The 10,314-nt window shown below is 67.7% G+C and overlaps 1 protein-coding gene across 1 annotated transcript; it reads left to right on the forward strand.

Annotated features, from left to right (window-relative positions):
* Positions 1 to 7,706, forward strand: AKNA (AT-hook transcription factor). The gene is made up of 21 exons (XM_035564637.1): positions 1 to 170; positions 231 to 304; positions 438 to 747; positions 847 to 1,261; positions 1,656 to 1,730; positions 2,287 to 2,449; positions 2,606 to 2,751; positions 2,853 to 2,912; positions 3,091 to 3,209; positions 3,464 to 3,703; positions 3,783 to 3,956; positions 4,259 to 4,472; positions 4,562 to 4,668; positions 4,835 to 5,079; positions 5,152 to 5,281; positions 5,552 to 5,725; positions 6,028 to 6,125; positions 6,282 to 6,401; positions 6,824 to 6,949; positions 7,043 to 7,196; positions 7,493 to 7,706. Exons 1-21 carry the CDS (start codon positions 1 to 3, stop codon positions 7,704 to 7,706), a joined length of 3,528 nt encoding a protein of 1,175 aa, XP_035420530.1.
* Positions 7,707 to 10,314: the final 2,608 nt, after the last annotated feature.

Raw genomic sequence — 10,314 nt, forward strand, 5'->3', positions numbered from 1 at the left:
ATGGCCAGCTCAGCGCCGTGGCTGCGCTGGACGCAGACGGACCTGGGCACCAGCTGCGAGGAGCTGAAGCGCTGGGAGGAAGAGGAGGAGGAGGAGGAGGAGGAGGAGGAGGAGGAAGACTTTGAGAGACACATGGATGAGAACGGTGTCATCGGCCTGGAGGAGGATGGGCTGGTGGCTGTCACCAGCCGGCCGGGGAGCTCCCGTTTCGGGGAGGCACCCGCCGGCAGCATGGACCTCAGCGACCTGCAGGGCTCGGGCTCGGAGGAGTGGAGCCAGGAGGATGCCGGAAGCCCCCCATCGGGTGAGTCCTCTCCCGCTGCCCCAAAACGCTCGTGGGGGGGACCCGGGCATCCCAGGACAGCAGGAGCTCGCCCTGGGCAGCCAGGGGGGTGTGGGGACGGTGCGGGCTGGCTGGTGGCAGTGGCGCTTTGCAGGTGACGGCGAGGACCTGGACGAGGGGTCCCCAGTGGAGCCGGCTCGCTGGCACCCACGGCAGGACCTGACTGAGGAGGAGGAGGAGGAAGGGGAGGAGGAGGAGGAGGAGCGGGGCAGCTCCATGGAGGATGAGCGGCTGGAGGGGCCCTGGGGGGCAGAGAGCGATGGGGAGCTGCACCCCAAGGCAGGGCCCCTCCAGAAAGCCCCGTGTGTCACCACAGATGGTGGTGACACCTCAGGGGCTTCGGACACCAGCCCCGGCCCCGCCACCCCCCCAAGACGGCGCCGGGGCTGGGGCAGGGCTGGGGACACCCATGGGAGCTGCGGGCAGGGCTGGGGCCCCAGCCAGAGCCGCTCAGCGCCCCAAAACACTGCTGGCAGCAGGGCTGAGCCCAGCCCCAAGCCCGGCCCTTTGGGGAGCCCCCAAACCCCACAGCAGCACCAGAGGCCCCGGGTGCCCGAGCCCGGCCGGCTGTCGCGGTCCCTGAGCCCCCAGCGGCACGCCGGTGCCAAAAAGCCGAAGGAGGCCACCGAAGGGTGCCGGTACGGCCGGGGGCAGCTCAACCACCCCCTGCCCGACCTCTCCAAGGTGGAGGCGCGGGTGAAGTTCGACCAGAGCTACCGCCCGCCGCCCAGCAGAGCCCTGCCCGCCCGCGCCAGGACCCCCGGCGGCCCCCTCATCCCCAAGTCCCCGGCCGAAATCGTCCGGGAGGTGCTGCTGAGCAGCGGGGAGGGGGCCCCGCCGCAGCCCCCCGTGCCCCCCGGCGTGCCGCAGGAGCTCAGGTCCCCCCGGCAGGCCACGGCGCTGGTGCAGCAGCTGCAGGTAAGGCCCAGTTCTCCCAGTTCGGGGCTGTACTGGGAGGGGCTGCGGGGGGACCTCGGGCCGCGAGCGGAACGGTGTGACCCCTCTGGGGAGCTGCGGCACGGGGGCGTTGGGTCTGGTCTCCTCTTCCCTGTCCTGCGAGGACCAAGCACCTCCAGGACTGGAGCCAGTGCTGCTCGTGTCCCACCTGGGCTGCTCGTGTCCCCCCCATCTCCTTGTGTCCCCCCCTGTCCCCTGGGAGGAGAGGGAGGCTCCCGTCCCCCCCACGCAGGGAAGTAAGGCCACATTCAGGGCCCCTTTCCCCCCCCCCCTGCACTGGGATGCCTCCTGCCACCCCACCCCGGTGGCCGTCCCCATGACACGGGGACGTGTCCCCCCTCCCCTGGCTCTGCAGGACGACTACCACAAGCTGCTGACCAAGTACGCCGAGGCCGAAAACACCATCGACCAGCTGCGGCTGGGCGCCAAGGTGGGTGCTGGGTGGGACCCGAGGGGACACGTGGTGGTGGCCCTGCTGGAGGGGACATGCGGTGGTGGCCCTGCTGGAGGGGACACGCAGCGGTGGCAGCGGTGCAGCTGCGCAGCGCCTCCCCTGCGGCCCCCGCGCCTTCCTCCCCCAGCCGCGCTCTTCCTCCCGACGGAGCTGCGGTTGAGGAAGGGTGGCGGTGGGGACGGTGACAGCGCTGTCACCGCAGCGAGTCACCCTTCCTCCCTGCGCCGGGGCGGTGCCAAAACCTCCCCAAAATGGCCGGGGAGGCTGCTGCAGGGCACCAAAATGGCAGGAAGCGCCGGCGGGGCCGCAGATGTCCCCGTGTCCTCCCGCGCTGAGGCAGGGCACCCGGCGGTGCTCAGGGGGCCACGGGGGTCCGGGGGGCACCCATGGGTGCGACGCTGCGCTCCCAGGCTCTCACTCAGAGGGGCTCCATGCCTCGAAGACCGGGTGCCGTCCCCGTGGCACCTTCGTGTCGGGGTTTGGGGTTTGGGGTGCTCTCCTCGGGGTGCCCGAGCCGTCTGTCCCGGCCCAGGTGAGCCTGTACGCCGACCCGCCGCGCGCCAGCCGCAGCGCCCACGCCGGCACCCTGGGCAGCGGCTGCAGGGTGATGGCCTTCAGCATCCCGCGGGCCAGCACGGCCACCGTCAGCACGGCCCCGAACCCGAAGCCGGCCCCGAACCCGAAGCCGGCCCCGACCCCGCCGCTCTCGGTGGATGGAGGTGGGTTGAGCGCTGGGAGGGTCGGCCATGACCCAAACCCATCGGGGCCCACGGCTTGCCCCAGAGAGGGGGAAGCAGTGCCGGGGGGGGGGTCACCCCAGCAGCATCACCTTGTGCTTATTGCAGATCTGGGACCGGCCGAATGGGGGGCGTCGCAGCGGCCCCGCTCGCCCCTCTCCTCCTCGGGGGGCTGCCCCACATGCGCGGGGCAGTGCCGGTGCCCAGGGCCCCAGCTCACGCGGACGCTGGCGGGGCAGACCCGCAAGCTTCAGGCACAGGCAAGTCCCGGGTGGCCGGGGGGGGGGGAGCAGACCAGGACCCTCCAGCAGGAGCACGGAGCGGGCTCGTACCCCGGCTCAGCCCCTGCTCTCCCAACCAGGTGGAGTCCTTCGAGGGCTGGGTGAGGGCAGGGAGCGCGGCGCCGCAGGAGCAGCTCCAGGTGCGTCCTTCCTAGGGCCGCGCGGGTGTCCGGGCTGGCTGGGCCCCTCGCTTTTACCCCCCTGCTGTTCCCGGGGGGGTTCTGTCCCTTGCCGGGAGAGGCAGGGTGCAGCCCCAGCGCTGGGGGGGGGTTTCGGGGCTGCGTGGGGCCGAGCTCTCAGGCTGCCTTTTCGCTGCAGCGGTTCAGGCGGCTGAAGGAGACGCAGGACGCGCTGGAGCGGGCGTACCTGCGGGCACGGGAGGAGCACGGGCGGCAGCGGCAGCGCCCCGCAGCCTCGGGGGACTTCGACCCGGAGCGGTGAGCGGTTCGGCATGGGGCACACGGGGGGGTTCCTGGGGTTGTGCTGCTTAATTCGCCCCCGGCTGTGGGGTGGGAGCGCTCTGCTGGGCTCCTGCTCGTTGGTTCTGGCTGTGTGTATTTGCTGGGGGTGCCGGTGACCTGCCACCCCGTCCCAGCCAGCCGCACCCCAACCCCACTGCTCCAAGCCCTTTGCAGGAGCAGCCCGCCCCAGGCTCGGTGTCCCTCGGGTGCTGATGGGTGCTGTCTTTCAGCGTGGTGGAAGGGGAAATATTCTGCCTGGGGATGCGCCTGGAGGAGCTGAAGGAGCGGCTGGAGTGGGCAGCACGCCCCCCGGGCTCCCCGTGCCCCCAGCTGAGCCCAGCGGTGACCGAGGCTCCCCCCGGCACCCAGGGGACATCGGGGGATGGCGAGGTGGTGGCAGGGGGGCTGCCCCGGCCCCTCTGGCACAAGCAGCTCCGAGCGGAGGATGACTTTGGGGACCTGCTGGAGCAGTAAGTGCCCCTCATGGGGGTGTGGGGGGGCAGCTCCCGGCACCCCAAACCCACCCGCTCCTGCCTGCGCCTCTTGCAGGTACCAGCACTTCAAGTCCTTGCCGGCATCGCTGAGCCTGGAGCACCTGAGCCTGGCGGGCAGCGGCTCCCTGGAGGAGGCAGATGGCCCTGTGGCAGGGGACGTTGGCCCCAGGCAGGTCCCCTGCAGGGCACGGTCACTGGAGGAGGGGACCGACCTCGAGACCTCCCCCTCGTAAGTGCTGCAGGAGCACGGAGGCCCCGGCAGGGCGAGCGTGAGGGCCTGGGGAGGGGTTGTGTCTCGAAGCAAGCTGGCTGCCCGTGCTCCCCATGTGGCTTTATATGTTGAGTGTGTTTAGGAGACGTTGGACATCGTTTGTTTGGTGCGCTGGGTGTGGGCGCACGGGGATTGAATCCCTTTGGAGACCAGCTGGCTCACGTGGTCCTCACCGGCATCGATAGGCTTCAGGGTTAACAGCCTCCGTGGGGCACCTGGCTGCTCAGCCCCACTCCTCATCCTCTGCCCTCTCCCCACAGGTGCCCCCCGCAGAGGAGAGCAGCGCCGCTGCCCCACGGGGACCCCCTGCGGCCGGAGGGGACGCGTGGCCACCACCAGGAGCCCCCAGCTGCCCCCCGGCCGCCACCACCGGTGCTCCCCGAGCCTCTGCCACCACGGGCGCCCCTGTCCCGGCACAGCAGCGGGGCGGGCACCGCTGCCACCCAGCGCCGTCCCCTCAAGCCCTGCCGCCAGGTGAGCGCTGGGGGTGGTGGGTCCCCGCTGGCCGTCACCCTGCCGGGGTCTCCCAGGGGTGCGCGGCACCAATCCTGCTCCCATTGCAGGAGCAGCGCATGGTGTCGCCGGAGACGGACAGCGGCTTCGTGGGCTCGGAGGCCAGCCGCGTGTCCCCGCTGGTGCGCACCCCCGAGCATCGTGCCCTGGGCACCGGGTACGGCCCTGGCACCGGCTGCTTGCTCCGTCCGATGGGGTTTGGGGCACGGGAGGGCAGCGGGGTGGGGGGAGAGAGGCGGAGGGGAGCAGGGAAAAGGGGTGCTGGGGGGTTTGGGGTGTGGGTGGGATGTGGGGGGCTGTCTCTATGCCCTGTCCCTCCCCAGGACGCCAGGCTCACTGGGACCACCCGCCCCGATCCCTGCACCCCTCCGTCCTCCGCAGAAGAAGGATGCACAGCCGCTGCCCCCCGAGAAGGCGCTGATGGGCACCTACCCGTCCCCCAGGCACCTTTCCCCCCGGGGCGGCGCTGGGGGGCCCAGCCTGCCCCCCAGCACCGCCTCGCACAGCAGCTCCCCCCCGCGCTGGGCCAAGAGCCTGGGCAGCGAGCTGGGACCCAACGGTGACGGCAGCGAGCAGCCAGCACCCGGCGCTGCCCCGCGCCCCCCGCCGCCGCCTTCACCACCTCCTGCCTGCTCCCCAGCTCGCAGCGACTTGGAGGGGGGGGGCAGGAGCTGCGCCAGCGCCTGCGGCCCCCTGCCCGGGGGGGGCACCGCCTCGCCGTCCCCTGCCCCGGCTCCCTGCGACCTGCTGGGCTCCCGCGTGGAGCGCGAGTGAGTTGGGACGGGGTGCGGGGTGCGAACGGGAAGCGGGTCCCTGAGTTTATTCCTCAGGTTGGTGGTTTTTTTTTGGGGGGGGGGGGAGCTGGGCATGGGAGAGCGGCTCCTGGGTAGGGCTGAGACCGGCAAACTCGTGACACGTGTGGGCTGGCCAGCCCCAGTCTCATTTTGAGGGTGGGCATCAGCCGTGTCCTGTGGTGGTTATGGGGACGGGTTGTGGGGCTGGGGCTGGCAGCCCCCCCTCACCGTGCCTGTCCCCCGCAGCCGGGCCATCCGGGCGCTGCGGGACGAGGTGTGGCGGCTGCGGCGGAGGCTGGAGGAGAGCCTGCGCCGGTCCCGCAGCTACCCCGAGGGCAAAGCCGCCCCGCGGAGCGCCCAGGCCAGGAGGCAGCCGGCGGCGAGCGGACCCTCGTCCCCCCGGGACGCAGCGCCCACGGGGTAGGTGGCTCGGCAGAGCCCGGCTTTTCCCCAAATGACAGCGGGGCCCAAGCCCATCCCGATAGTGCTGTGGGACCTCGGGAGGGGGACAGCAGCCTGGCCGTGGGTGGGGTGGGGAGGGGACACACGGGGGTCCCCAGGGATGCCGTGAGAGGGGGGTCAGGTCCCTTGAGGTGCCCCCCTCCCAGCAGCACCACGCCGGGGGTCACAAACACCCCAATTTTCTCCCCATGCCTCTGCTGCCGAAGTCTGGGCCCTGCTGCGGACCCGGCTGGGTGCTGACAGCTCCGTGCCCTCCACAGGGAGCTGAGCCCCCCGGCACGGGGCAGGGTGGCCCCCGCCGCTGTGACAAGGGGCAGGTTGGCATCGCTGCCGCGGGACGGGACCGAGCTGGACCTCAGTGAGTGGGGACCGTGTTGGGGCGGAGGGGGCGGTGGAGAGGGGCTGCTGGCTGGGCCAGGGGGACCAAGGGGACCGGGCACGTCCCGGTGACCCCACGGGACCCAGCACGGCCCACGGCCAGATCCTGTGACCAGCCCCACTTCGTTCCCTGCAGGCTCCGAGTCGGGCCGCTCGCTGGCTGGGCACGGGGACAGGCGGCACCGGGGCACCCCAGCTACACAGAAGCGCTCTCGGAGTCCCCCGGGCATGGGGACGGTGCGGGGGCAGTACACAGGTGGGTGCCGGGCAGGCTGACCCCACACGGTGGGTGATGGGGTGCTGCCGTACCCTGGCCGTGCTGACACTGGGATTTGCAGGGACGCGGTACCAGGTGCCACCACCCGCCACCCCGGCACCCCGAGGAGAGCCGAGCACCCCGGGGTGCCCCCAGTGCTGCGGGAGCAGGACGGCATCGGGTGAGCATCCCTGGCCCATTCTGGCTGCTTCCCAAGCCTGTTAATTAATGACTTCAGGCATTAATTACGTAATGCACGGGGAGCTGGGGTTGCCCCTTGGCCGGACCCGATGGCAGAGCCGTGGGTTCCTGCGGGGAGATGGCTTTGGTGCCCGCCACGCTCCCTGCTGCGCTCTTCCCAAAGTGCCTCGTGCCTTCTCCGTGTGTTATTTTCTGGACGTGTTTCCTCCCTCTCCCTGCAGCCGGTTCCCCGGCGGGCGACGCCGTGCGGCAGCCCCGGCAGAGCACCCCCAGGACACGGCGCTGCCCCACGTGCCGGGCACCCCGGGCTGTCCCCACGCCTGGCAGCAGGGACGGAGCCGCGCACGGTGCGTGGCAGGGGCTGGCCCAGCTCCGGGGGGGGGGGGGGACAGGGACAGGGGACACCCCCTCCATTAACCCCAGCACCTCTCTCCCCACAGCAGAGCTTGGCACCGACACCGCGTCCTCGCCGGGCTCCCGTCCCCGTCCCCGAGCCGAGCCGCCGGAGCAGCCGGGACTGTGGTACCTGGCGGGCGGCCCCCCCGTCGGCTACCTCGCCCCCGTCCCCCTCGTGCCTTACGCGCCCCCCCTGCTGTAAGGATGCTCTGCACCGGGGGGGGGGAGAGGCCGGATTGTCCCAGGGGGGCTGTGAGCACCCCAGGGCTGCCCCACGTCCCCTGGCGTGGCCACGGACCCCAGGCACCGGGGCTGGGCTGTGGGAGCGGGGTCCCAGCAACTTCTGGGGGGGCTGAGGTGTTGGGGGGGGGGGGGAGATGGGTGAGATTTGGGGGGATTTAAAAAAAATAGAGGGGAGCAGACTGCGGGGGTGCAAAGCTGTGCGATGTCCCCATGCGATGACCCCTTCTTCTTCTTCTTCTTCCTCCCCCCAGCTACTGCTCCCCGGCCGTACCTACCTCAGCCCCGGCCCCCCCGCAGCGCCCCCCCCTCGGCCTGCCCCTCGCCGACCTGGAGGAGCTGCAGCGGTCGCTGGGCCGCGCCGTGGAGGCCGCGCAGCGTGCCAGGCTCACCACCAAGAGGATGGGCCGCTCGCTGGCCTCCGAGCTGAGCAGGGCGCGGGGCCTGCGGGGGTCCTGCCTCTTCTGAGGGCCCCCCCGGCCCGTCTCTGGGGCGGGAGGACGAGGAGGATGAGGAGGAGGAAGGCTGTCCTCCCGTCAGCATCCCCGCAGTGGATGCTCGCCACGAGATCTGGAGCCGGAGGCACCTCCATGGGGCTCTGGAGCTGCCCCAGCCCCGTCCTGCTCGCTTTGTTCCTCCCCTCCTGCACCGCTGGGCCCTCTGTCTGTCTGTCCACCCGTCCGTCTGTCCGTGCTGCAGGAAGGGGTGAGGCCACGCACACACCGCGCCGAGGGCACAGCCCCCCCAGGGGGACGTGTCCGTGGGGCTGCCCCGAGCTGGGCACCCCGTGGCAACGCTTGGACTTTGTGTAGGCCCTACCATAACACGGGGCCAGGCCCCATTTGCGGCTGCGTTTACCCTGGTGCCATGCCCGTGCAGAATTAGCCATTTTTTTTTGCAGCCACGTCTCGCTGCTTTGACCATTCCAGCTGTTTTTAGGTTTTTTTATGGTACGTTGCAGCTCACCAGCTGCCCCCAGACCTCGCCCCTGCAGCGTCCGCACTTAACCCCCACCCTGCTGTGTCGCGAGCCTCTCTTTTGGGTCCAAACCTGGGGTTTTTAGGTACTGTCCCTGCATTCCAGCCCCTTTGGGCACCCTCCTGGGGCTCAGCCCCCGCAGCTCAGCTCTCCTGCCCTGTGCTTTCCGCTCTGCCTCCAGTCCTGCCCAGCAAAGCGCCGCGCTCCCGCTTTGTGTGGCTTTCCCCAGGCTCCGCTGGGGCTGTTGGCTGTACAATAGGTCTGTGTGTATAGGTATCTATTTATAGGTACGTATATGCGGTTCCTTTTTAATTTCCAGCAGGATCCCGAGGGCATTCGAGGGCTTTTCCCGTAATTTATTGCTGCCGCTCTGAAGCGGCCCCTGAGCAGGTGTCTGGCGGTGGGGATGGGGGTACCGGGGGGTCTCTGGGGTCTGGCCCTGCACGTGGCTGCCTGTGCCCGTGTCCAGGCAGAAAAAGAAGGTATTTAGTGTTTTCCTTGGGATTTCCAGGGAAAGTGGGCTGGTAGAGGGAAATGAGTCCGGTGAGACCCAGACGTGGGCAGGATGCGGCCCCGAGGTGGTCCCAGGTGGTTTTATAATAAAACACCTGATTTTTAGCAAAATGGTTGGGATCAGACACCTTGTGCAGCAGCACGAGCTCCCCAATGAGGTCCTGTCCCCAGGCTGGGGACAGCCAAAATCCCCTCCAGCCCCCACCCTCCCTGCTCAGAGCCCCCCACCTACGTTTGTGTAGGACCTACCTGAAGTGCCCGCCTCAAGCTTATTTATTGTTGAACTTTTTCATACAAAGACCCGTTTCGGGGGGGGGGGATCGCTCATGCCCAAGGCGACTTTACTCAGGTCGGGAGCCTCCCCGAGGGCTTGCAAAGCCACCAAACCCCTGTCCCGTTCCTGGGGCCACCCCATGGGGCCGGGGTCAGGCTCTGCGGGCATCGCCACGGTGCCCAAGCAGAGCCTCCAGGTCGGGGGGATGCCCCCAGCCTGGCTTCAAAGAGTCTGAAATGCAGCGGCAAGGAGCAAAGATGTCGTTTTTTCCCCACATTTCCTATTTTGTGATACCCAACAGAGCCATCCAGATGGTATTTTGTAATAAGATAATTGCCTATTTTTTAACGAAATAAACACGGTTGTTTTGCTTCTGGTTTTCCCTCTTGTTTTTAAGCTCTCTCTTTGGGACGCTGCCCTTGGGGTCACCGCTTCGCCTCGCCCTGGGGGCGTTTTGGGGGGGGGGGTGCTCCCCAAATCCTGCCTCCCTCCTCCCCGCAGCCCCCAAGCAAGCGGCAGGCGCAGCCTCCTTGCACTGGGTATGGAGATCGCATTTATTGAGCCACTCGAGTGCTTGGTACAGAACAGCTATACAGAGATGATACATGGTTGTGCTTCAACACCGTCAAACATTTAGATTCCAGTAACTTCAAGGTAAACAAGTTCCAAGACAGACTAGATTTTTTTTTTTTTTAGTTTTTCTTTTTGATAAATTATTTTTTATATAAATAACTGTAACAGAAAAAAAAAATTAATAATGTCCAACATACAGGATCCTGAAGCGTTCGCATTGCTAAACTGAGAAGGAACTCAAACGGGGCAGGAGGACCAAGGGGGAACCAACAAATATCAGTGCAATGATACAGCCTTTGCCCTAAAAATATATATTTAACTTTATGGGCAAGGAGCAGACAGGGAAAGGAGAGAGGGGGAGAACCACCAACGAGGCAAGAAAGAGATTTTGGGGAAGGAAAAAGGGGTCACAGCCTTCAGAGGGAGGGAACAGAAGAGAACAAAACGAAGGACCCCAAAATATTGCAGTGCATCTAGTGGCGGGGCGGGGGGGTGGGGGCAATCCTGGGATGTAAAAAACAAAATAAGAGGAGTTTTGGTTAAATCACTATACACCAAGCTGTAAGAACTGCACGAGACACATAATTCATATACACAGGGTCCGCTGGGGGGCCCGGGGGGCTGCGGGGCCTCGGGGCGACGGCACGCTCGGGAATGCTTCACCACGGGGGGGACACGAGCGGGGCGGGGGGCCTCATAGCTTCCTTGTCTGCAGGGATATATATATATATATATATA

The sequence above is a fragment of the Cygnus atratus genome, chromosome 19 (genome assembly GCF_013377495.2).
Source record: "Cygnus atratus isolate AKBS03 ecotype Queensland, Australia chromosome 19, CAtr_DNAZoo_HiC_assembly, whole genome shotgun sequence".
NCBI classification, from domain to species: domain Eukaryota; kingdom Metazoa; phylum Chordata; class Aves; order Anseriformes; family Anatidae; genus Cygnus; species Cygnus atratus.